At 42.7% G+C, this 27,260-nt stretch overlaps 1 protein-coding gene across 2 annotated transcripts in view; it reads left to right on the top strand.

Moving 5' to 3' along the window:
• The window catches only part of Mtr (5-methyltetrahydrofolate-homocysteine methyltransferase), an 86,124-nt gene extending 59,234 nt beyond the window's left edge, over positions 1-26,890 (top strand). For both annotated transcript variants that reach the window (XM_021655641.2, XM_060372886.1), the window contains 11 exons: positions 3,707-3,774; positions 4,253-4,373; positions 8,417-8,498; positions 9,652-9,750; positions 10,820-10,895; positions 13,528-13,683; positions 15,050-15,246; positions 19,523-19,723; positions 20,421-20,613; positions 21,254-21,366; positions 21,861-26,890. In XM_021655641.2, coding sequence (XP_021511316.1) covers positions 3,707-3,774; positions 4,253-4,373; positions 8,417-8,498; positions 9,652-9,750; positions 10,820-10,895; positions 13,528-13,683; positions 15,050-15,246; positions 19,523-19,723; positions 20,421-20,613; positions 21,254-21,366; positions 21,861-21,947 — 1,393 coding nt within the window. In that variant the 3' untranslated portion in view covers positions 21,948-26,890. The remainder of the gene's footprint in view (positions 1-3,706; positions 3,775-4,252; positions 4,374-8,416; positions 8,499-9,651; positions 9,751-10,819; positions 10,896-13,527; positions 13,684-15,049; positions 15,247-19,522; positions 19,724-20,420; positions 20,614-21,253; positions 21,367-21,860) is intronic.
• Positions 26,891-27,260: the final 370 nt, after the last annotated feature.

Here is a 27,260-nt window from a genome sequence, read left to right as displayed (position 1 = left end):
GGGAGTGCAAGCAACACAGAGCAGGGATGGACCTAGTCATACCCTCCTAGGCCCAGGAACCTCATGGAGTTTTAGTTGACTGTGACCCTGTACCATCATGGTCTAGGACCTGCCTTAGCTGCCTTTCCCTACCTCTAGCTTGATAACAGTAACTTAGTTTCTTCAAAACATAGCTCCAGTGTCCCCTGAAATGTTTCTGTTTGTTTAGCTTTAATGGTCTTGTGACACAGTAAAAATGCTCTCACTGGAGCACTTGTCATGCAGGAATCTAATTCAGAGCTTACGTTTCTCAAGTATGCAGAAAGTTCATCTGTGTGCCCTTAAAGATGCTGTGGGACAGTCTTGGTGCTAGATTGGTACTCAAGGCTGGGAGTGACTGCCTTTGTGAGGCCCTAAACTTTCTGTGTGTAGAAAATTAGAGATATTTCAGTCATTTCCCAGCAAGACTTCTTGAAGACAGGTTAAGAAGCAGCAGGTTGACATTGCTTCCCAGTCCCCTTGCTCACTGCCCTCAGTCTGTCTCACTCACCACTTGTCACTCTTCTTTTGGTTCCTCCCTTTCTGAGCATCCTCAAACACAGGAATGTGTCCAGGCTCAGCCCTTGGGCGTCTCCTCTGTCCAGGATGGTGCTTCCTAACCTTTCCTGTCCCTTTGGGCATCTTGAGACTCAGGATGGTGGAGAGTAGGGCTGGATTCAAGTCCTGCATTTTCAGGGAGTTGTCTGGTAACATTGGCGCTGCAGACACAGGAATCCTCAAGAAGTAAGGCCGAAGACAGGCTCAACCACATCATCTATCCAGTGTTTTGACTTTGGAATAAGATACCATTCTGGTGAGACCTCAGTGTCTTCATGTGGTTCTTTCTTCCCAGACTCCAGACATACATGTTCATGTAACTGCCTAAAGGGCACCATCTGAACCGAAATTGCAAGCTAATATTTTGAAATGGAATTAATTGCCATCATCTTAAGACCATCTCCCTGACTCACCGCTGTTTCAAAACACTGGTCCTACCAAACTGATAGGTGTTCTTAGCTTCTCTTCTCCCGAGCTGCATGTAAACAGTGAGTTCCACTTACAGTGTTTATAAGGGATTACCAGCTCACCACCTGCACTGCTTCTGTACTGGGCCTGACCATTGCTGTTTGATGTCTCAGTTTATGAGCAACCTAACCAGTCTCTGTTTCTTTGTTGTGCTTTTCTGGTTCAAAGTGAATCTGGTTGATTGGAACTGATCATACTCTTCCATTCAGCCGCTGCAGTGCCTTCTCTTAACAGGAGAGCTCATAGTCCTTGTCCTAGTCTACAAGGTCTCTTTTGAGGGCGTTGTCTAAGAGCTACCAGGATCCCATTCTGCCAGTGAAGTCACAATCTCTGAGAAATACAAGCCAATTTCCAGATGGGCTCAGTTGAAAAATGTGTGGGTTCTGTTGTGTAATGGTGGGCCTTGACCCTGGATTTGGAGGAGCCTCTCTGCTGCTTTAGTTGAGTAGTGTGCAGTCTCTGTCCTTTTCCTTACAACCTTCTCTTTTGCTGTTTCTGTTCAGCCACAGCAGTCACTTCCATTTTCCTCATGCGTGTAAGCTGTACCTGAATGTAACAAGATAAAACAGGAGAGAACAGTGAGAGCAATATTATTGTCATTGTTCTGATGATTTTTAATCAGATTTAAGAACATAATACAGGGCTGGAGAGAGAGTTCAGTCATCAAAGCCTGGGCTCACAACAGAAGTGTCAGAAACATAATACAATGTGTAAAGAATCAGCTGTGAGAAGCATATCTTTTTGTCTTGACTTAGAAGCTATTTGCTCTTTTGCCTAGTTTTATGTTCAGCAGTGTATACTTAGTCATCTTAAAGAAGAGATCTTTAGTTACCAGATTTTCTTCAGTATATTACAAAATAAAATAACACCTTCAGTGTCTGTTTGCTATTGGTTAATACTGATGGAGCCCAGTGTAATAGTTGTCAGCTTGATACTCTTTCGATTTTTGTTGAGGGTTCCATAGTGTTAACTCAAAACGAAAACACACCTCTTTGTTTAAAAAAAAAAAAAAAAAAAGAGTATGGGATCAAGATACAAATCTGTCACTATAAGAACAATAAGCAAGCCTGCTTTCTATCTCAGTGTTCAGACTCACTGTTGACAACTGGTGTTATGGTCTATAGATGTTCTTAAGTGAACTTAAAAAAATAATGATGCATTCTGTTTGACTCATTTAATACATGAATTTTACTGTGTAGCCCTGAAGCAGGATCTTGGAACTTGTTAGATATAGCCCAGGCTGGCTTCCAATTCATGGCAATCCTCTTGACTCAGCCTTCTGAATTCTGAGATGTACCATCAATCATGCCAAATTGCTTTGTTTTTAAGAATTTCTGACAATAAAATAAATGGAAATACATGCTCTAATTTTTAAATCACGTAATAGATATGATAAGGTTAAGTTAAAAATACATAATGGGAACTTTCTCAACATAAAATGGAAGCATAAAAGGTAGAACATCCTAGAGTGTTCCTAGTTTCTAAGAGCTTCAGGATGTATACCTCTCTGAAATTTGGCATTATTTCTTCCCGTTTTTTTTTTTTTTAAGAGTTATTTTTCTTATGTGTATGTGTTGGGTGACCTTGGAGACCATAAGAGGTCATTACATTCCCTGGAGTTAGAGTTACAGGGGCTTGTGTGTCACATTAGGGTGCTGGTATTTAAACTATGATCCTCTGCGAGAGTAGCAAGGGCCTTTTAACTGCTGAGGCATTTTCCTAGGCCCTGCTCCCTATTTTGTCTCAGTGCTTGCCCTCCAACTCATGTGCCCACTCAGAGCCTTCTTTCTCTCTGAGACTTTCTGACCTCTCTTGGTGCTGTCTCTGAGTCACTCTCTCTTCCTGTCTTAAGTACAAGCTCTGCCCAGCGCTGTTCTGCATGTTCAAGGACTAGCTTCTTCCTGTTCATCCTCTCTACTGGCGTCTACCAGCACTCTTTGGCTTGACAGATAAGGCAATGAGTTTTGTGTTAGTATCTGATTGATTGCGTTAGTTTCCAACTCTACTGCCAATTAATTGAGTGATGGGACCTTGCCCTATCTGATTCGTTTTTCTTGTGACACAATACTTGTAAAACAGAAGTGAGTTGAGAATGTAAGAGCCACTCAACAATCACAGCATAGTGGAAGCAACTCAGGTGTCTGTCAGAAGATGAATGGGGGAAAGAATGCAGTGTGTCAGTCAGCTTTCTGTCACTGTAGATACCTGTAAGAATTTATAAGAAAGGTTTATTTCTGCTGATAACTTTAGAGATTTCAGCCCCTTGTTGGCCCTGTTGCTTTTGGTCCTGTGACAACATAGCACATAATGATAAGTGTCAGATAAAAGCCTCATAGTATCTGGGGTGTGAAAAAAAAAAAAAAAAAAAGAAATGAAAGCACTGTGACCCTGCTTCAAAAACACAAGAATAAAAAGTAAATAAAATGTCAATCTGAGAACTAAACCCTGGCCTTTGGTGTGTGTGTTTGGGTGGGGGGTGGCATTTCAGACCTGAACTGTAGCATGCAGTGCATTTGTACAATAGAATATTATGGATGACCTTTGATACTGTGGTTCCAGTTTACATGAGAGCAACAGTTAGTAACTAAAATTAAAATGTTCATTTCAGCTTTGTCTCTCATGGACTCTTGTTAATTTTCTCACATCTCATTTCTTGCCTCAGAGTTATTGATTTAGGAGTCATGACTCCCTGTGATAAGATACTTCAAGCTGCTCTGGATCACAAAGCAGGTACTGTGCCACAGTCATCTGGGCTTAGCATTCAGCATCACTCTCTCACTCTCTTAAGACTGTCGGAGAGTGGTAAAGCCCAGCTCATGTGGAGTCTAAGGGGCAGGCTGTTGGGGCTTGAAAGAGGTGTGTGAGTTCTGTGGCCTCTTGAGCTCTAGTGATGGAGGGAACTGGCTTCCATAGCAAAACAGATGGGTTAGGACCCTCCCCCCATGTATAGTTGTTTTTATGGTCGAATCTGAGGTAATCATGAATTAGAGATCATTTTTATTGTGTGGCTTCCTAAATCTGTTTGAAATATGTAACTTCAAATTTAAATTTAAGTTACACTTCTTATTACCCAAATCAAATAGTAAATTCCTAGAATTAGAAGTTGACATGTTAGGTTTTCTGATCTTTAGTATATTTTAAATGTTTTACTTCTTTCTCTGTCTTTTTCATTCTCACTGGTCAATTTTTTTTTCTCTTTTGATTATAGATATAATTGGCTTGTCAGGACTTATCACTCCATCCCTGGATGAAATGATTTTTGTTGCCAAGGAAATGGAGAGGTTGGCAATAAAGATTCCATTGTTGATAGGAGGCGCAACCACTTCAAGGTAAGTCAGCATGAGCTTATGCTTACTTTGAAGTCTCTTGAATGCCAGGGTTTAAGACAGAGGTGAAATTTGCCATTGTTCTCTCTTTTGCTTAGCATATAGTTTCCTTGTTGCACAAGATTTCCGTTCTTTCCTTGGGGAAGTGTCAGAAGACTTTTAGATCTCAATCTTGGAAACTCCTTTGTGCTTCCTTCCCCTTGCCTTGTTTTGGATTCTGTCTTTTTTGTAATTATCTTTTCTTTAATCCTCTCATCCTCCAGGCAGCTCCTAAGAATTAAAATGTTCTCTGAACCCTCTGGAAATTAGACTGAATAGCAGAACTGTGGTGTTGTGTTTTTAGGAAGATGTTGCTTGCATTTCTTCCTACTTCTACTCTGCGGGAGTTTGGCTAAGTAATTATAAGTTTCCTGGAAGGTACTCGAACTTTGTAATAGTTTAGAGATAGGCTAATGAAAGTGAGCTAAACTGTCAGTTGGAGGAATTGTTCCTGAGAAGAGGACTTAGGGGAAACTTTAGTGTAAAGGGGATAAGGAGGAGAAGGTTCACTCTGAGTCACATAGGCAGTGTTGTTTACATTCTTCTGGGATGGTGGTCATGGCGAGAGACACTAGGCTTTTGCAGCATTCCTGACATCACAGATACTTGATGGTTGGCAGGATATAGTATCAAGCTGGAGCACTGAACTTGGGAGTTCCACAGTGTACAGTTTGTTTTTTTCCTAGTGCAAAAGTGAAATACTAGTAAGATCATAGGTGTTCTAGAACTACTCAGAGAGTGAGAGATTTGTTTTGAGGAATGAGCTCCTATGATTTTGGGCCTGGAAGACATAGAATCTGTAGGCTAGAGACACAGGCAAGAACTACTGTTGCTGTTCCACATCTGAGGACAGTCTTCAGGCACAAGTTCTTTGCACAAAAAGCAGGAGTTAAATGAGATTGCTTTATATTTTCTGAAGGATTTTAGCTGCTTGATGAGGTTAATCCAAACTTTGGAGAATAATCTATTGAATCTATAGATTTAAATGTTTATGACATCTAAAAAGCATCCTCAGAGCAACATTTAGACTGCGTGCAGCAGGGCCGGAAACTGGGTAGTGTGGCATACCCAGCCTCACACACAGAGCTAACCATCGTGTCCTTACACTGTGAATGGAGGTTTCCACAAGTAACAGAATGTTACATCTTTATCTGTTAATGACTTCTCATGCTAAAACTGACTTGACAATTCTACCACTGTTGTTGGTATTAGAGAACTGGGTTTCTTTTCCACTAAGGGCTCACTTTCTAACCAGATGGAAGAATTACTTTGATGGGATCTCATTGGCCACTGATAAAGAAGCTTTGAGTTTGTTTTCTCTCTTAATGGTATTTTTACCTGGGGCCTTGTGCTTTCTAGGCAAGATCTCTCTCTCTCTCTCTCTCTCTCTCTCTCTCTCTCTCTCTCTCTCTCTCTCCCCCTCCCCCCCCGGCTAAGTTGTGTTTGCAGCCCCCTTTTCACTTAAAATCTTTTTTTTTTTTTTTTTTTTTTTTTTTACTTTTGAGACAGGTCTCACTAAATTGGCTACTTTTGAACTCACTGTAGCCCAGGCTGGCCCTGAATTTATAGTTCCCTGTCTCAGCTTTCAAGTAGCTGGGATTGTATGTCTGGACCACCAGACCTGGTCAGTTACTTGGGCTTCATGAACTTAACTTGGTCTTTTGCTTAGTGTGGGAAGTGGCAAGAAGACCTATGAATTGTTGTCAAAATACTTTTAAAAATTGAGATTATGTAATATAACAAATCTCTACATTAGGAGTTGTGTACCTGGGACATTGGATTCATAATTAAAATATTTTTATAGCATAGTGTGCTTCACTAAGATCAGGAATTTGCTACTTGTGCTGATTTGAATTTAACTTCATGGTCTGTTTTTATTATATGAGCCACTGGACAAGAGAAAAGCTCTCCTCAGACCCGGTTGCTGCTCCTCAATGATTGAGGGTTCAGCAGGGCTTAATTCTTCCTTTCGCCAGATGACAGCTCAGGACTTGTGAGCTTTCATGAGACAGATTTCTGAGCCAGTAATAGCATGAAACAGACCTGTGCTTCTGAGACATTTGAGTAGGGTATGACCATCATGGGAAGGTTACCGACTGCTCTCTGCGGTATGGCTGATGTGGTATCACATATGGAAATCTGGCCTTGCTATAGACAGAGCTTCACAAGGTATACATTCTGAAAGTCAGCTGTTAAATTTAACAATGCATAGCCAAATATTACAAAGTAGACTTGGCAGTTACTTTTTTTTTTTTTAAATTTAACAAAGTCACATTGCTCTAGTTACAGATAATTTTCTGTGTCTGTCTAATTGCTCAGAAGTTAGCTAAGTGATATTACCTTCCTTTTTACATTGATTTACTTCCTTTCCATAGGGAAGCTTAGAATGTAGGGGTATGTGTAGGATTTCATGGAATGCATTTAGATGCTGTTCTTATTTCTGATCCATCTTGATTTCCCCAATCTTATTTTTTTCCTCCTTGCTTTTAAAAAAATTTGTGTGTGTGTGTGTGTGTGTGTGATGGTCAGAGGATGCAGAGGATGACCTTGTGGAGTTGGTTCTTTTGGGTGTACCTATATCATGGCGTGCATGCAGTTGGAGGACAAGGGTTTCTGTTTCTACCATATGGGTCCAAATGATTGAATTCATGTCACCATGCTTGGCAGCAGGTGCCTTTGGGTTCCAGGGATTGAATTTAGGTTGTCAGCTTTGTGCAGTAAGCACATTTACTGGCTGAGCCATCTTACCAGCCTCATTAAAGCACTGGCCATGCAATGTTTATATAAAAATACTTTAATTCTACACTAGGCCATGGTGTAAAAGGTAACAATATACTTTGGCTGAGGCAAAGAATGTACAAAGGCCTGATTTGGAAGAAGGAAAGAGCAGGAAACACATGGTAGCCATCCTGTGAGATGCTTCTCTCCATCTGCAGGCCTCACTTTAAACACTGAAGGGAGGCTATGTATATTTCCAGTTCTCACTTTAATTTTGTATATTTCTTAATGAAATTGCAAATACATAGCCTACACTGTTGCTATAAGAGCGTAGCAATCAGGACAATATGTTTAACATGTTAAATGTGATATTTAAGAATTAAAGGTTGGCTGGGTGCCATGACACATGACTGTAATCTCAGCCCTCTGGGAGGCAAGGGAAGCAGATCTCTGTGAGTTCGAAGTCAGCCTGGTCTACAAAGTGAGTCCAGGACAGCAAGGCTACACAGAGAAACCCTGTCTCCAAAACAAAACAAAACAAGAATTAAATGTTGTTCTTCCTAATATCTATATGCTAAAGTTTGCCAGGAGAAACTTGGGCTGAGCAAATGGTCGTATGAAATAATTTTGTTACTTCTATGCTTTGTTTTAATTAATTGATTCACTTTTGTGATATAAGGGATTAATTGAACCTACGGCTTTCTGCATTATAGCCAGAGATATACCACTCAGCTCTACCCCTAGCCTCTTTTTATTTTATTTTTTGTTGAAATTCAGATCTGGAGTTTCTTTTTACAATTAGAAGGTGAAGTTGAGGCCAGTGGTATAGATGTCTCTCTCAAAGAGGAGGCAGCAGTCAGATCTGTGTCCTGTGTCTTCTTCCTGGTTCCTGATTCCCCAGGGTGCTGGCTGGTCTCCCAGCTCATTTGGAGGAAGGAACTTGACCTTGATGACAGTAGGCTGTGACTGCCAGGGACTGGTTTCTCCCTTGGCTCAAGCAGACCTGGGCTGGGACTCATTCCTTGTTGGCAGATAACTAAGAACAAACCTTTCTCATTTTGTCAGACTCCCTTGGAACCTAGGCCTATTAATTCATATCATTTCACCTTGTTTTCATCTCAGGATGGGGAAAAAGCATTCTTAGTTTATAAAAAAAATTAAGTAAGTATTTGAAGTCTTTCTTTTGAAAATAATATAGAAACATATCGGTAATGGTTCTGAACATGGTGTCTGAGCAAGGAGCTGTCAGCACTGATGGTTATGCTTTTCTTCTTGACCCTTGTTTTTAGAACCCACACAGCAGTTAAAATAGCACCACGATACAGTGCGCCTGTAATCCATGTCCTAGATGCATCCAAGAGTGTGGTGGTGGTGAGTGTGGGGGGGGTCTCCCTTTATTTTAAATGTGTTGTGAAGAAAACAAAGGAAGCATTAAGAGCTGAGGTATCACTAAGGTACATTTTGCTTTGGCCAGTTTTCATAGCGAAATATGAAAGAGCAGGCGAGTTCATGGTATGCTGTTGCTGTGTTTGCCTTGCTGGAAGTAACTTCTGTTAGCATGTCTTGTGCATTCAGGGATATTGACAGAACTGAACAGCAGCTGGAGGATGGTACCAAGATGCCTTGCACTTGGACATCTGATCAGGTTGACAGATGCCTTTAATTTACAAATATGAGTAGATTTTGTTGACCATTGCTAGAATTAACTGGAGTGTAGGGTTTTTTTAAATGAGCTTGTTCCAGATGTAATAACTTGATAGGCCCAACTGGCTCAACCAGAAAGCAGAACAGTTGCCAGATAGTCAAAACCCAGAGTAATAGATAGTTTCTCAATGAATACAACAAAACCTTGCCCAGGTATCTTTCCTTGCCTTTGTCCTCTAATGAATCCTGATGTCATTCTCATGTGTTTGCTGAGTTACAGGCTGCAACAGCTAGAGGACATCTGAGAGACCGCATGGTCTTATAATTTCCAAGTTATTCACCTAGAAATGCAGTGTAAGATAGAAGAGAGCTAAGCAACTCCCTCTGTCCTTAACCATTTGTAGTTTTCAGTGGAAGGGCATGGTTTGACAACCACGGACATTTTTGTAGGGGAGAAATCTACGGAAGGGCCTGGTGATCTGGGAGACTTTAGTAACATGCAGACTGGATGACAGTGACCACAGTTTCTGAGCTATCTTCTGAAAGGAAAGTTTTCAGATATGTGTATTTTTTATGTGGAGTTTATACAATAATCACTATTATACTGAATCACTATTAAACTGAGTTGAATCTATCATAGACAGTTTCCTTGCCCGGGTCAGGGGTGGTTGGTGGCCGTGCAATGCCACAGTATGTGTTTAGAGGTCATAGACAACTTGTGGGGATTGTTTGTCTTCTTCTACCTTGGATCCTAGGGATTAAAGTCAGAATGTTAGATCTGGCAGCAAGCATCTTTACCTACTGAACCATCTCCCCGGCTTCAGTAGAGTTTTTCTTCCTTTGCTGCCTTATGGTTATTGAACTTTATCTTGTTTTTCAGTGTTCTCAGCTGTTAGATGAAAATCTGAAAGATGACTACTTTGAAGAAATACTGGAAGAATATGAAGATATTAGACAAGACCACTATGAGTCTCTCAAAGTAAGTGATAAAAGCAGGTCTTTGCTTATTTCAGATCAGAGGGATACGTGGTTTTTTTCGTAGGCTTTATTGACTGTTTTGTGAAGTTTTTGAGAGACGCCTATTTCCCAGTTCAAATCTGAGTTCTTTGGTTTTTTTTTTGTTTGTTCGTTATAATAAAATTCAAGTATAGCATGGACCTGTAATCCTAGCATTTAGGTGGGAGCAAGAGGATCATGAGTTTGAAGCTAGCCTGGGCAACTGTAGTAAGACTATGTCACAAAACACTTGGATTTTTCCCCCCTCTGTATAGAGCCAAACATTCTGGATCCTCAATAGGTGTTAGGCTCTATGCCAGATACCAGGCCTATGAGAAAGAGTAAAACAAGAACTCATAGACAGCCCAAAAATATGAGGTAAATCATTCCAAAATGGTATTTTGAGACTCATTCTTGAGGGAAAAATGGAAGAAAATGGAGGCATAAATCAGGTCGTTCTCAAGCCCCTCCTGTCCTTACTGGCCCAACCTTGTCTGCCATTCAGAATAATGTGCCAGGAATGGCCCCTCTAGTTTTCAGAAACCTACTGTTATCTTCTTGAAGTCATGATGGCCTGCCTTCCATCTCTGTGTGGGGCATTAGAACAGTTGCTAGGAGTGTGAATGAGGCAATAGACAGCTGATTTGTTTCTGAGGTGCTCAAGAGCCCCAGGTGCTGCTGCTGCCTTCTTTCTACTCCTTCCATTTTTCTGCAGCTGACAGTTCCTTGGGTCTCCCCTGGTCTGGTCCTCAAGGTAATTATGGCGGGGCAGTCAACTCCAAGACCACGTGTCCTGAAAGAGTTGGTCAGTTCTGCAGGATCAGTCTTAAAATCACAATGTGAAGCTAATGAACACTCGTCAGTCTTTACCATCTCCTATTCTGGTGCAGTGTGAAGCCATATTGGATGGGAAATGATAAGAATTTTCCTTTAAAAGAGTTTAGATTTGTTCATTTGGTTATTTATCTTGTTTGGTTTTCTTGGTTATGTTTTTTCATTCTAGAGATAGAAAAGCTATGAGATTCTGACTAAATAACTATTTTCTTCAACAGGAGAGAAAATACTTAACCCTGAGTCAAGCCAGAAAGCATGGTTTCCATATTGATTGGCTGTCTGAACCTCACCCAGGTCTGTGGCTATTGCTGGAGACAGCTAAGTGTGGTAACTGACACTGTCTAGGACGTTTGCAGTTACTTGGCTACGAATGAACCTGCAACGAGTAATTCTCAGTTGTGTGTAACAGAGTCACTCTAATGACTGAAAAGAAAGTAGATAGGGAGAGCTGTTGAGTGCCACACACTGCTGTGAGATGTCCTGAGTGAGCTTACTGAGGCCGGTGGATGACTGTATTGTTTATTGTCTCCATTTTAATTGAAGAAACTAGAATTCTGGATAATAACTTGAATGGCTTTCAGGGTTCTGGGTCAGGCTTGTCTTCTGCTCCTTCTCTGTGCTGTGCTTGAATGCACCTCCTCACTGACCTGAGTTGCATGCAGGCCAAATGTCTGAAACATAAAATAACTTTGCATTCACAGCTCTTGAAGAACTCTGCAGTAAAGCTGGATCTCACTTCAGTTTTTTGTTCTTTTTCAGGATGCTTCTCTTTTAATTTCTGTTATGTGGTTTCTTCCTGTTTTATTTCTAGCCACCTTTCTTACCTCACATAGGTGTTCACAAGGGAATAATATGTGTAAGATGTTTTGACAGGCTCAGAGAGACATGAGGTACAAATGCAAAACCGAGACAGGGTGAGAGGGGGTTCTGTTAACAGAATCTGTATTTCCAAGGTAATGTGTGGAGTCAGTTTCAGTGCTCATGACATCTGTGTTCCTCACGTGTTCTGCAGAATCAGGGGATTAAATTGGAAGTGTAGGTGTGCTTGGTTCTAATTTCATTCCTGCTGGATTCATGTGGTTTAGTGGAAAGAGTACAGGCTTGGGAGCTGGGAGCCTGGGTGCTCATCCCTTCTTGGTTCCTGGCTCTGATTCACTGTGTGACCTTAAGTGTTCTACATTTGAAAAGCTCTGATGTGTAAAGGGGGATTACTTTATGGGAATGTTAAAAGGGTATAACAGAGTCCATGCTGCGCTTATTCACTATTTATCCTTTACTCTGACGTTGGTCTAGAGGCACCAGGGCAAGTCATGCATCCAAAATGTATTTTGCTAGAAATGATTCTGAGAAGGCCCTTGATGCCTAGCAATGGTGTACTTCCTGGGTTGCTTTTTGACCCTGATACGACACGTCACTAGGCTCTACTTGCTGCCTGAGGGATATAAGGGTCCCAAGGTATGACCTTTGTATGTTTTGTCTTCAGAGAGCTGTAGGAAGTGAAACTCAGTAAGAAGGGCGATGGGGTGGGGGTGGGCTTCTCTGCCGGCCCTGGGAAGTAGGACCTAAAAGCAACCCTGGAATTCAGCATGAAGCTTGGTCAAGAGTAGCCCTGCCCACAGCAACTCCACAGTTGCAGGTCACTGCCTGCCTCTAGTAAGAGACCTCTTTAGTCTGGGGTACCAGTGGTCTCTCTTCAGTTTCTCTCTGTTAACAAACAAACCTACTCAGTGGTGGTTAAGAAGGCCAGTCCTGAATCGTAGGAAGACAGCAGAACAGATGGGAAGAGTCACTGCAGTGCAGGAAGGCAGAGATTCCAGCTCAGCTAAGAGCTCCTCTGCTCTCTTCTTGCTTCCTGAGAGGCCTGTGTTCTTCAGAGCAGCTGCCAACAGTGGAACAGCGAGTCCTCAGATCCCTAGTCATATGGAGACATAGGCACTCAGAGTTGGCAGTAGTACTAGACTTGGCCCCTGGCCCGGTAGCCATGTGGCATTGTGTTCTTAGTGTCCTGAAATGTCTGGAGCAGTCTACCTATAGAGCCCCCAGAATTATGTATGTTACGATATGTTTAGACTTCCTATGTAGAGGACAATTTCTGAACACCTGTGTATTTCCATTACCCAGTCTAAGAAACAATTTACGACTTACTTGTTTATAAGAAATCAAAGATATTTATCCATTGCAGTCCATTGTCCCCCACCTCCAGAAGTAGCCACAGTTTGGAATCTGGGGCTTCATTTCTGTATGTGCCGTTACATTTTGTGTGCATGCGTGTGTGTGTGTGTGTGTGTGTGTGTGTGAGAGAGAGAGAGAGAGAGAGAGAGAGAGAGAATGCAGTGAAGGCTTTTACTTTTCTGTAAATGCCATTTCTGTACATGCCTTTACACTTTGTGTGTGTGTGTATGTGAAGTGAAGGCTGTTGCTTCTTTCCTGTATATGACCTTACACTTTGTTTGTTTGTGTGTGTGTGTGTGTGTGTATAGTATGCAGTGAAGGCTGTTACATCATTTCTGTATATGTTTTTTTACTTAGTGTGTGGGTGTGAGTGAAGGCTGTCAGTTTGTTTTTGTAAACTTCATATAAGTAGTATACTACACATGCCCTGGGGCAGTACTCTTCTTTTAACACTGCCACCATCTGTATGCTCGGAGATGAACTCAAGGCTTCCTTTTTTTCTTGGACATGGTGGGGATGGAAGGGTTGAGGGAAGAGTTTCCAGCATGAGGTAGTCAGTCAGCTGCATGGGAAAATTCCTTCTCTGCGGTAATTTAAAGTTCTGCTCTTCGTAAGGCAACTCCTACGGGTGACAGGAGGGAGGCAGGCGTGGGAGTAAGTTGCACAGTGAAGAACAGGGAAGGACATCTCTGTCTGTCAGTGTGAGTGCTCTCCCCACTGGTGTGACACTGACAGCTCTGCCTCTTTCCTCTAGTGAAGCCCACATTTATTGGGACCCGGGTCTTTGAAAACTACAGCCTGCAAAAGCTGGTGGACTACATTGACTGGAAGCCTTTCTTTGATGTATGGCAGCTCCGGGGCAAGTACCCGAATCGAGGCTTTCCCAAGATATTTAATGACAAAACAGTAGGTTAGTAAGTCCTTCCTGCCTGGGATTCAGGTGTGGTGTTGTGACTCTAAAGGTGGCTGAAGAGGATATGCTAAGTGTTTAGTTTGTACAGGACATAGCTGCTTCTGGATATAGTGCTCACCCACTCAACTTTCACATGAGCATTTCGTTATTTGCTTGCCCTTATTATGTCAGGTAAACTTGGCCTTATATTCACTTATTCTTCAAATAAATGTACTTACTGATATCAGTTACATACTGGTCTCTGTGCTTGGCACAGAGACAAACAACAGGTGATTTAGTACCTGACTCACTGGTGCAGCTGACAGTACTAGGTTTGCACTGGTCTGATGCTGGCCTCTTGCTTTGGGCTCAGCCTGGGATCTCACTCACATAAGAAGAGGGGTTAGAATTCTGACAGGAGGTTAGAGTGGGCTTCCTGGTGGTTGTGGTACTTGAAATGTTATTGAAGAGTTCATGAGAATTGCTGAGGCTGGGTGTAGGGTAGGAAGCAGAAGTAAAGGACATTTCAAACAGAGAAGGAAAGCGAGAAGCCTTGGACATGGGTGCCCATGTGGGGAACTGCAGATTTCATTGTACACAGAACATCCAAGGAAGGAGTAAGAATTTGCAAGATAAAGTGGGGAAGTGAGTAAATCAAGAAATTGCTCTCCTCAGTTGTCATGAGGAGTTGTCAACCCAACCCCCAAGACCTAAAGACATGGCATCACAGCAAGAGGAGGCCAGAGCAGAGCAGCATGGGAAGAGTACTGGTGAATCCTGAGATTCGACTGGAGGGAGCCTCGGAAACCGGATATTTGTCAGTTTCTGGAGGGTCCCAGACATGTTAGGAGGCTGAAAGCCAACTGCTTATGGGTGGTCAGGAGGATTGGGCAAGGGGCTTCTTACTGCTGTCCCTGTGAAGGGGCTGTAGTATTGCCCTTCACACAGGTAGAGCAGTACATTGTTGGCCACTGAAAGCTAATGGGAGCCGATGGAAGGAGTCCCAGAGCTGGTCTGGTGCCTACCATTGCAGGTGCCAAAATTGTCCAGGTACAGCTCCATTAAAGAGGATTTAGGCCACACATCACTGCTTACCCTGTGTTGTCCCCAGCTATCACTGTGAAGTTAGCGGGGTCATACGCCCTCTTTCTGACAAGGAGTGCCCTAGATTTAGCTTCAGAGGAAGCACACAGTGGGGTTTATTTCATAGACCCACTAGCTGCTGTGTGCTCTGCTGCAGGTTGTCCCTATGGCAAATCTCAGAGTCTTTGTGGGAATGGAGAAGTGGTAGGGGAAGGAGAAGCAGCAGTGTTTTAAAAAGAACTGTTATTTACAGGTTATTATTGTCATCATTAAATACATTCTTATTATATATTTTTAATAGGTGAAGAAGCCAGAAAAGTATATGATGATGCTCAGAATATGCTGAACATACTGATCAGTCAAAAGAAACTCCAGGCTAGGGGTGTGGTTGGATTTTGGCCAGCACAGAGTGTTCAAGATGACATCCACCTGTATGCAGAAGGCGTGGTGCCCCAGGCTTCAGAGCCCATAGCCACCTTCTATGGGCTGAGGCAGCAGGTATGGAATGTGGACAGCGAGGACACTGCTTTGACTTTCAGCTTTGGAAACCACACAAAATGTCATTGAGAATTAGAAATATGTACCACTTTATCCAAACAGCCCTCCATAGGCCTGAGTCCTCAACATTTGTGAGGATGGAGAGGAGGCACCAACATGGGTGTCCATGAGGTAGGGCGGGGGCTCACTGTAGAGTTTGCAGATAGACAAGGAACAGTCTCATACTCAGTCCTTTAGTCATCTTATATCTTGAAATGAGGAGGCATTTACTTTCCCCAACAATTGCATTTCATCGGAGTGTGCTACTAAAGACTGTTATGTGGCTTACTGTCTCAAAGAGAAGTCTGATGGGGACAAATTTCTTAAGAGTGTCACCCTTCTGGGTGCTAAAGAGGGAGTAAGGTAGCTAAAGTATAACTGTTGGGTGGTGCTGTTGTCAGGTAGCTTGTCTGTCTCACAGAGGAAAAAGCATGGGCAGAGGGAGCTAGCACTGAGCTTTGTATACAGAGAGGCATGCCCCTTTGAGGGCACTCTGGCTGTACTTTTCTTTGTAACAGTCCTCCTCAGTACACACCTGTTTTTGTTGTTGTTGTTGTTTTTGTTTTTTGAGTCATGGTTTCTCTGTGTAGCCTTGGCCTGTCCTGGACTTACTCTGTAGACCAGGCTGGCTTTGAATTCACAGAGATCCCCCTGCCTCTGCCTCCAGAGTTATGGGATTATAGGGGTGCTCCACCACTGCCTGGCACACCTTCTGTTTTTTTGTTTGTTTTTGTTTTTAATGGCATATTCTTTTTTTAAATTTAAATTTATTTACTTTACATCCCAAAGGTGCCCCCTCCCTTCTCTTCTCCCAGCCCCTACCCTTCCTTCCCCCTTTGTCTCTCCCTTTCCCCCCAGAAAAGAGGAGTCCCCCCCATATCAACCCTCTCCATTACCTCAAGTCACATTAGAACTGAGCGTAACCTCATCCACTGAGGCCAGGCAAGACAGCCCTGCCAGGGGGAAGTGATCCAAAAGCAAGCAATAGAATCCATCTTAGAAACAGCCCTATCTTCCCCTCCCCACAACAGGCGACACACGAAGGCCAAACCGCCCATTGGCCGTATATGTTCAGGGCCTAGGTCCAGACCATCCATGCTCCTTAGCTGACGCCTCAGTCTCTGTAAGCCCCCATGGGTCTCGGTTAGTTGTCTCTGTAGGTACTTTTGTGGGGTTTCTTTTCCCTCCAGCTCCTTCCATCTTTCCCCAACACTTCCACAGGACACCTGGGGCTCTATCCCGTGCTTGGCTGCAAGTCCCAGCATCTGTCTCAATCTGCTGCTGGGTGGAGCCTCCCAAACAAGCCACATTAGGCTCCTGTCTTTGAGCATAGCAGAGCATAATTCATGGTGTCAGGGGCTGGCTCTACTGTGGGTGGCTCTCAGGTTGGGCCAATCATTGGTTGGACATTCCCCCAATCTCTGTTCCCTCTTTATCCCTGCAGTTTTCGTGGGCAGGGTAATTTTTAGATCAGAGGTGTTGTGGGTGGGTTGTTGTTCCCCTCCCTCCACTAGTCCTGCCTGGATAGGAGGAGGTCACTTCAGTCTTCATGTCCTCCCCCTCCACCTGCGCCCCGCGTTAGGAGTCTCCATTAGAGTCACAGCCATATCCTCCAGGAGCCTACCCATACCTTCTGTTTCTTTTTGTTTGTTTGTTTTTGTTTTTGTCTCTCCTTTAAAAATGCAGGCACCATGTAAGGACTTTAGCTGCTATAGACACAATTGTCTCAGTCAAGAGTTAGAACTATAACCTAGAACCCCTGCACAGATGTAGCCCATGGCAGCTTAGTGTCCAAGTGGGTTACATAATAACGGGAAGAAGGACTGCCTCTGACATAATCTGATTGGCCTGCTCTTTGATCACCTCCCCCTGAAGGGGAGCAGCCTTACCAGGCTGCAGAAGACAACAATGCAGCCACTCCTGATGAGATCTGATAGACTTAGATCAGAAGGAAGGAGAGGAGAACCTCCCCTATCAGACTTGGGGAGGGGCATGCATGAAGAAGGGGGAGGGAGGGTGGGATCGGCAGGGGAGAAGAGAGGGGCTTATGGGGGGATACAAAGTGAATAAAGTGTAATTAATAAAAAAAAATTTAAAAAGGAGAGCTAGAATTTTATAATTTGCAGTAAATTACTCTTTTTAGTTTTACTAACATTTTTAGTAATTTAAAATTCCCTGTGTTTTTTTTTATCATAATGCAGTTCATAGTGATAGGATTTTAATATTAACATAGGATGGGATTCTTAAATTTGGACCTTAGTGCTGTAAGGAGTTATATGAGAACAATTATAGCTTTACTCTGTGTGCTCAGGGTCAGACACCACAGGACACAGATCAGGGAGTTCAGTGCTAAGCTCTGGCCCTTCCTTGCTAGTGAATCAGGAGCTTTTCTTTGACTGGCGTCGAAGGCTGAAAACCTGCTGGGCCTGTTCTTTCATCCTCCTGCCTGTGGTTTTCCTCTGCTGTCTTTTCAGTTTCAGAGTGAACTAAATACCTTTGTGTCTGGGAAGTCTGGACATGCTGTATAAGGGCATTTGCTACAATGGGTGCTCACGTCACCCTTTCAGTAGTCCCTAGAAAGGGGAACTGAACCATGGACACATTGCCTACTTGGGTAGCTCTTTATTAGCAGGTGATCTGCAGGGCACTGAAAAATTGTAGCTGAGCACCTCATTACTCTGGGAGCCTACTGTTCAGAGTAGCTCTGATTGTCATTCCTTCTAAGGCACAGTGGGACCAGCGACCTCTCTGTCCTGTGCTGCAGAGTAGCTTTGTCTCTCTCTCTCTCTCTCTCTCACCATTCACCTCTGTCCCTGAGCTCTGGGACACTTCTTTATGTTTTTATCAGCTGTCTTCTGACTTGCAGTTGCTTGTTCATTCTCTGCCCAGGGTCAGCTACGTTTGCTCTCATGGCTATCAAATGGCTTAGAAGATTCTGGGTAGGCTACTCTTTGATTAATTGATTAGTCTAGAGCAGTACCATATATCAAGGAGCATTGGTTTCTTAGAACTGATGGATCCTGCCAGTGCCCAGCCTTAGAGGGTCAAACTTCATGTCTCAGATTTCTTACCTATGAAATGGAGCTTGTGGATCAATTTCTTCATGAGATTGCTGAGAGCTAAATTAGTAGCTTATAGCAGGGAAGCAGTTACCGGCAGTGGAGAGAGCCCAGGAAAAAACAGATTCTTCTTGTGTGCATGCACATGTGCATGGTGTGTGTGTGTGTGTGTCTGGTTTTCAGACAAATCTCATGTGTCCTGGTCTGGCCTCAAACTTGAGGTGTCACCAAAGGACCTTGAATTTTTGGTCCTCATGATGTGAACACTAAGATTATAGACTTGCAAGGCTGTACCTGGCTTATGTGTACTGGTGACCGAACATAGAGGTTTGTGCATTCTTCCAACCGTGATTCCTAGGCCCTGAGCAGATTATTTGTATATGGACTTGTCTTGTAACAAACCATGGCGACAATACCTGGCCCATATGCTTTTGACCTCAGCAGTTTGTTAAACTTCATCTGTCAATGTACACTGAAAGCTAATAGCTTTGTCAGGTTCATTTCAAACATGCTCGTCTGAATTGAAAACAGTGACTGCAGGTATTCAGAAGTGTTTGGTCAGTGTGTAAATGAGCAAATCAACTAGTTTTCTGATTATATATGTTACATCATTTCATCTCTTTTTAAAAAATCTTATTTCATCTGCGTCTTAGTCTGTTTTCTGTTGTATAATGGAATATTTAAGGCTGGAGATTTATAAATAAAAATGTTTATTTTGGCTCATTTTTCTGGATGTTAAGAAGTATAAAATTAGACGGCCACATCTAGTGAGAGCTATAGGCTGCTGTGTAACATGGTAAAAGTCAGAAAAGGGGAGAAGCACATGTGCAAGTGAGAAAAGAAGGCTGTACTCCAGTGGTGGGCAACCCATCCTGCAAGAAAGACATTGATCAGGTCATGAGAGCATCACCTCGTATGCTGCAGACCCCCCTGGTCCCACATGGCCAAGGTGAGTAATTGCCGTTTAGTGTATGAGCGTGCACAAACCATAGGATCTTGTTTATTCAGCAAGTGCCTATTGCATACTCACTGTGGGCCAGACATTGTTCTGAGTGTTGGGGTAGAGCTGAATGAAGCAGGCAGGCATCCCTATGACCTGTGACTTTTCATTGTTCCTTACCATGATCTGGTGTCATGGCCATGCTAATGGCTTCTCTGCCGGATGCTTGGGTTTTAAGGCTGAGAAGGATTCCTCCAGTACAGACCCCTACCACTGCCTCTCAGACTTCATTGCACCTCTGCATTCTGGTGTCCGAGACTACTTGGGTCTGTTTGCTGTTGCCTGCTTTGGGGTTGAAGAGCTGAGTAAGGCCTATGAGGATGATGGCGATGACTACAACAGCATCATGGTGAAGGCACTAGGGGACAGGCTGGCAGAGGTAAGGCATTGGCAGATAACTTGGGTGCTGAAGCAGAGTCTAAGTGTTGGAGCTCCCGTGACAATGTTAAAAAAACCTAGCAACCATTAGAGCCTGTGTCTCTTTGTACTTGAGCCAGATGCTGCTGGCCTTAACACGACTTATATTTTTAAGTTCTGTATCTCCCAAATGCTTCTCATTTTGAGCAAAGAGAAACGTTCATTGCAGCATTAGTTGGTTGTTGCCTTTAGAGTCTTGCCCTTAGCTCAGAATTAGTCTTTGATTATTGTGATACATCATTTTACTGATAACTCCCAGTATTAAAATCAGATTTTTTTTTCAGACTTCTCTCTAGTGTTGGCAACTTGTGTCTAGTTATCTTGCTGCATGTGGGGTGGGGCAGCCCAGGCTGTGGGAAATCCTGACCCCTTTCTCCTCAGCGGCCATGGAGAATACAGCTACATGGTCCCACTAGTCTTCTGGTGAAGCTATCGTCCCATTGACTTGAGGAAATGGCCTAGAGTTCTCAGATTACTAAGTATGATACTGCAGAACTCAGACTGAAGACACCCTTTTGTCTCAGGGCCACCAGTGAAAGTGCCCAGTTTTTCTGGACTGTGGCCAGGTGGGGAAAGCAGGTCTGTGCCACTGTGATGCAGGGCTAGAGGCCACAGGTTGCTTCTGCTTCATTGTGTCCTTCTCTCTTCTGTGTTCACAGGCCTTTGCAGAGGAGCTCCATGAGAGAGTTCGCCGCGAACTGTGGGCTTATTCCAGTAGTGAGCAGTTGGGTGTCACAGACTTGCGCAAACTCCGCTATGAGGGCATCCGGCCAGCTCCTGGTTACCCTAGCCAGCCTGACCATACTGAGAAGCTCACTATGTGGAGACTGGCTGACATCGAGCCGGCCACAGGTGTGTGGCGACAGTGAGCAGGATCCTGTCCTTGCTCATTGAGTACACACACTTACCAGTGACATGTGCAGTTTGTTGAATCACAAACCCAGTGATGTAATTAAAATTAGCTGACAAAACTATCATATCAAAAAAAGGAAACTATGAGTCGCATTGGTTCTGGGTCTGCAGAAACAACTCTTGGAGTCATAACATCTGGGTGTGGGTCCCATTTCCTGTGGGCTAGTTGGAGGTCCTTAGAACATATTCAGCCTTTGTTGAGTTCATGCTTTTGTCCATAGAGTAGTGCAGAATGGGAGTCCTGAGGACACTTCCTTCCCAGTGCTTTTGTGTACTTGTTCTTCATTCCTGCTATCACTGACTACACAGGGCTTGCAGTCTTACCTGAGAAGGCTCAGGCTCAGGGACAAATTGGAGCCAGTAGCTGGAGGAAAAGAGTGAAGTCTTTTCCAGGCTTGCTCCCACTGGGTAGAATATGCATGTCATGAATTTGCGTTTTCTACCTGGTAAAAGTTGGCTATACCTTGTGATCTGAGCTTTTTTCTCTATTATTGTTAGAAGGAATGAGTTTATGTCCGGTTTATTCAGATGCTGTCAGTGCCCTGCCCAGGCACTGATGGCTTCCTGTGGTTCTCTTCAGGCATCAGGTTGACAGAATCCTTGGCAATGGCACCTGCTTCAGCAGTATCAGGCCTCTACTTCTCCAATGTAAAGTCCAGATATTTTGCTGTGGGGAAAATTTCCAAAGATCAGGTAAGTATGTGGCTTCTCTAGATGACTGTCTTTAAAGTAGACCCAGAGGACCCATTTTAAATGAAAATAAAGTGATACCGTGTGCTTTGTTTGTGTATATGAATATCTGTGTTTGTAAGCTCACCCCAGTGTATGTCTTAATTTGATTTCAGCCCATTACTGTGCTTCTATCTCATGAATCAGTCCTCCCTCTCTATCCACAATTCATGTTCGCAAACATGAACACACACACACACACACACACACACACACACACACACTTGCATACATGTGTAACATGCTAGCTTAGTCAGCATTTTTTCTCTACATGTTGTTGTCTGCCAAGAGCATAAGGCAAGTAGGCGGACAGAAAATAGTCTGTATTTGTTTACCTCAGTAGATTGCTATTAAGACAAGATAATGCCAGGTACTTACTGTTTATTGGAAAAACCTGTGGAAATACAATCAGACACTCTTAGCACTTTGTTCTAATAAGATGCTTCTGTCTTTTGCAGATTGAGGATTATGCTTTGAGGAAGAACATGCCTGTGGCTGAGGTGGAGAAATGGCTTGGCCCCATTCTGGGATATGATACAGATTGACTTCTCTCTCACATTTTTTTCTTTTAAACTTTTATGCTTGTTGACCTCGAGGTGTACAACCTAGAGTGCCTTAGAAATAACAACAAAAGCAGCTTTGTGTCTGCCTGCCCTGCCCTGCTGCCAGGGTTAGAAGGCTGGCTGGTGGCATGTGATGTAGAGCAGATTTTCTGGGGTCCTGGAAAATAAGCACCTTTTCAGGGACTTTAAATGAGGAGCAAAAAGGTGCCAAGGCTTATGGTGTCCCTGGGCCTTTAGGACAATCTTATGCATTTCAAAACAGGTCAACTAGCTCTTTTCCATTTTTGCCTTTGACCCTGGAGGACACTTGTTCTTGGGTTTGTTTATTTGGTTTGGTTTAGTTTTTTATTTGTTTCCTCACATAGTTAAAAAAAAAAAAGATTCTGAAAATAAGTTGTATATGGGAATGTATAGAGAAATGTGGCCCCTGAGAAAAGTGTCATCTTGAGAAATGTGACATTTCAGTCTGAGTGGTTTCAGCAATAGACTTGGATAGAGAGAAAAGTGCCTCTCTTTTTTTGTCTCCTGCAATACCTCATTTTCTGAGGCTCAACTAAATGGCTGTAGAACTCTCTCGCAAAGGCAGGCTTACTATTTGCTGGACAGAAATACTGGAACTGTTTGCCTTGTCATGCTAGTATGGCTAGGCAAGGTCACGTTTTCCAAGCTGCTTTTTTTTTTTGTCCGCTGTACTTTCACCGTCCCTTGCTCTAAGGGGAAAAATGGAAGACAGAAAGTGATTACCACGGGTGTTAACATCCAGCCATTCTTAGAATTGAGCAGGTTGTCGACTGAGCCTCTATGTCCTGTGCAGAGCTGGACCTGTGGGTGGCTGAAAGCCACTCAGTTCTTTGACTCCAAACTTGATATATTTTAGATACGCTAAATTGACTTGTTCTTTGTTATTTCCGGAGAACCTGTTCAGAGCACAGGCTGTGAAAGCATGGACTCAGAATTCAACCTTGCTGTGTAGGTGCCCTGTGATGTAGCCAAGTGCTTAGGCGTCCCAACAATGAGAACTGTCATATATGTTTGTCTTATTGGGGTGAAAAGAAATTTAAACAAGGTTATGCATGGACATAGTTTGGGTACACACAGATATTTAATAAGTGGAGATTCTGTAGAGCTCTATAGTCTCAGCACTGAGAGTACCCAAAGAAAGAATGAGAAGGTCAAGGGAGGAGGTCGATCTATGTAGGGAAATGTTTCTGGGGTGTGACTGGTCACTTACAATTTACATTTACCTGAGAAAGAGCAGTTGCCTCTCATGTGTTATACACACCATTAGGACTCATCTCCTGTGAGAGAGACTCCTCCCTTGCCGCATATGTTGCCCCCAAGCACTTACACCAAACATGTACTCTGGTATATTGGAGGTGAAAAGAAGAAGAGAACAGTTGTGTAATGATAATCCTGTATATTTGTAATCTTTCCAACTTGATTTTCAGAGTACTATCATTTGCCCTTAGAGTGAAAAGAATTGTCTACTTATTTTAAGTTTCTTTAAGTTGTACTAGATTGTAAATGGGACTCGTTAGCCTGAGTCACTTAGTTCTAGGACATATTTCTGTTGCAAATATATTTTTTAGGCATTGGAACATTCATTTGTGAGAGAGAATAACCTTCAAATATTTTAATATATTTCATCTGAAAAGTTACTAATATTCTTTTTACTTCATTGCCATTCTTTCAGCTGGCTTTCCTGAATATGTCATTGATCTAATCACTTGACATATTGTCATCATCATCATCATCTTCCTCCTCCTCCTTTGCTCTTCCTCTGTCTCATCTCCTTTCTTCCTTCCTCTTCTTGCAAGTTTAGTTATATAGATATTTACTAAGAAATATAAGGAAAACTTGAAAGCATTCTTCTTGATTTATTTTCGGTATTCCAGAGAAGCTAGGCTCCAAAGGCTAACATTCTAAACTGGGCTCTTGTGTGTATGATGGAATGCACCCAGCAGCTTCCCTCACTGTTGCATCTGAGTTTCTGACATGAACTGATTCATGCTTGGGGCTTGCACATGCATTATGGCTGTATGTTTGTATGTTTGTACTTTTTCTCAGTTAAGAATTGTCTGAAGCCGGATGTGCTACCCTATGCCTGTAATCACAGCATTTGGGAAGTTGAGGCAGGAGAACTTGCATGAGTAACAGGCCACCCTGAGTTAAATAGACTGTCACCAAAACCAAGAACAGGTCCAGCAAGATAGGAGTCTGGGACCACATGGTCGAAGAGAGGTAACTCCTGACCTCACATGCAGTATGCAGCACCACACATTAAAAAGGGTGAGAGGGATTGTCTCCATATTGCTACTTGCTCTGCTAACTGCTGTAGAGGCTAGTTTTGTAGACCAGTGGCTGGGAATCGGGTTAGTAGAGTTGGTAACTGTTTCTCCTTTGAGCTGTTTTGCCAGCAGTCTGCCTCCATTCATGATGAACACACATGGGAGTACTTTTTTCCAGTTGATTTTCTCATGTGTGTTCTCTTCACAGATTTGGGCTTCTTTGATGTACCTGTTATTTTTCTCCTATCCTATCTTAAATCAGTGTTTCTCGTCTCTTACCGCTCATGACTTCTTCATTAGAGCTAGAGGCTTTCCTAGGGGTTATCTTCTCTTTGGTTTGGTCAGCGTTCTTACCCTCCCTCCCTCCCTCCCTTGGGATAATTTTCTGTTAGCCTCTACATTTATGGTCATTTCTCAGCCATTTTTTTTTTTAAGTTTTTTTCCTTCTACCTACTTAACTTTTTACATTCTGTCCTTAGTTGCCCTCCCAGCCTGTTTCAGAGGGTGATCTCATCTGTTCAGTACTCCAGGCTCCTCTATCCTTAATCTTTGCTCCTTAATAAGGTTTCCACTCAGCTCCTGAAGGAGTTCCTGAGGCATCTGACAGTGGAGTGTCCCAGACTTCTGTGTATCTCCGTATATTCAATAATAAAGACCAATTGGCACCGCCTAGTCAGCGGACGGCATAGCTTATCCCATATTGTCTTTCTTTAGGACAGTTAGCCCAAAAATGTGTTGAACTGGTAGTAGAAGTATTCAGGGAAGACTCTGGTTGACCCCCATTTTAGGACCTGAAGAATAGAGATGGAGCAGCAGGGAAGGCACAGATGAGGAACCATGAATAGAAACATGAAAGGTTATAAAGATGGCAGCTCTTTCCGAATTGAACTATAAAGTCAAGATTTCCAGCAGCAATACCAACTGATGTCATGTTAAAGGAAAGCAGAGAATTAATGTGGAATAGCAACAGGTCAAAAGTGACCAGATGTTTCTGCAGATGAAGAAAGAGGATTAGGGAACTTGTCTGCCAATACACCAAGTTTTACTGCAGAAATGGTGTCAGGTATAGTACAGAAATGACTTGAATCAGTGCTGCCAAAAAGTAAAGACTTGCCCTTTTTCCCTCGCTGCTTTTAATATTTTTTCTTTGTTCTATAGATTTAGTGTTGTGACTATTATGTGCTGTGAGGAGTTTCTTTTCTGGTCTGTTCTATTTGTTGTTCTGTAAGCCTCTTGTATGTTTAAGGACATCTCTTTCTTTAAGTTGAAAATTTTTTCTTCTGTGATTTTCTTGAAAATATTTTCTTGAACTTGGAGCCTGGAATCTTTTTCGTCTATTCCTATTCTTAGATTCTGCCTCTTCATGGTGTCCTTGCTTTCTTGGATGTTTTGAGTTTGTAACTTTTCTGATTTTATTTTTTTCTTTGAGAGATGTATCAGTTTCTGCAAATGTATCTTCAGTGCCTAAGTTTCTTTCTTGCAGCCTTGCCAGGCCACAGAGGAAGACAGTGCAACCAGTCCTGATGAGACTAGGGTCAGATAAAAAGGGAGGAGGACCTCCCCTATCAGTGGACTAGAGGAGAGGCATGGGGGAGAAGAGGGAGGGAGGAGAGCATTGAGAAGAGACGAAGGAAGGGCCACAGCTGGGATACAAATTGAATAAATTGTAATAAATGATAATAATAAATTTTTTAATTAAAAAAGTAAGGACTTCTGCTAAGCAAATGAATGACTTAGGGAATTAGTAACTATAATGTATAGAAGGGTTTTGTTTTGTTTTTGTTTTGGGGTTTGTTTGTTTTCTGACGGGGTTTTCTGTGTAGCCTTGGCTGTCCCGTAGACAAGGCTATCCTCAAACTCAGAGCAATTCACCTGCCTCTGCCTCCCAGAGTGCTGGGATTAAAGGCATGCATCACCATGCCCAGCTAGAAGTTTTTTATTTGTAAAACATAGAAGAGAGAAAGGCATTGTTGTGAGGCTGGTAAACAGATGTTCTGTGGTGATCAGAAGTGTGAGGTTCTGCTTCCTACCTGTAACAATTGCAAGAGTGGGACCCGCAGATCTATAGCTAGTCACATGATGTAACACGTAACTAAGAACAGTTGGACCTTAGGGATATGAACAAGTGACTCCCACTCTTGTTCAGCTGTGTCTTACATTTTGGTCATGGCAGTGTAATCATGTTAGTAATAGCAACAACTGAAATTCTGTTCATGGGACAGTGGTTTTATAAGGTACCCTGAGGTACATGGTGCAGTGAAAATGAGCAAATTGCAGCCTCACTTGGCAATAAAAATGAATCAAAGAAAATAGGGGTAAAACAAGTTTCTTAAGACTACTTAAAGGCAAGAGGTTTTTATTGAGTTCAAAAAGGAGACCAAAGAATATATATGGTTGCTACATATTTTATCAAAACCTTAAGTTACAGAAATCCCAAAATTAAGCTTAGTGGTAGCCTGTGGGAGGAGGAATTAAAAGGGCCAGAGAAAAGCACACAGGTGAATTATGAATAACTGCTTTAGTTCTTGGGTGGTAGGCTTATGGCTGTTTACTAAAATGCATTTTGTACATTTTAAATATGCTCTATTTAATGTGTATTTAATATATTTTAAACAATAAAGATAAAGCAAAATGGTATTCTCGAGTCTGGTATGGTCACTTTGTGTGTAATATGTGTATCAAACACACTTTTGGAAGAAAGGAAAAACATTCTAGCCAGAAGAGCAGGGATGAAGCCAGTTGGACAAGAGAGATGTATTTATGCACCTAACATCTCTCAGAGCTTAGGTTTTGGTGGATGAGTGGGTGGTACCATATGCTAAGAGAGATGAGGGGAGGAGGTGAGTTTTGGAAGGATGGAATGTGACCAGACTGAATTGCAGCTTTGGAATCCAATCCCCTGTTATGTGTCTAGTGTCTAAAATAGTGCTGGGTGCTCAGTAAAGGTCTGCAGGTCCTCAAGCTCTCTTTGTACTTTGAAGTCCTCGAATGTGATTATCAAAGGCAT

This window comes from Meriones unguiculatus, chromosome 19 (genome assembly GCF_030254825.1).
Source record: "Meriones unguiculatus strain TT.TT164.6M chromosome 19, Bangor_MerUng_6.1, whole genome shotgun sequence".
NCBI lineage: Eukaryota > Metazoa > Chordata > Mammalia > Rodentia > Muridae > Meriones > Meriones unguiculatus.
Note: the sequence above shows the minus strand (reverse complement) of the source record. Positions and strands in the feature narration are given on the sequence as shown.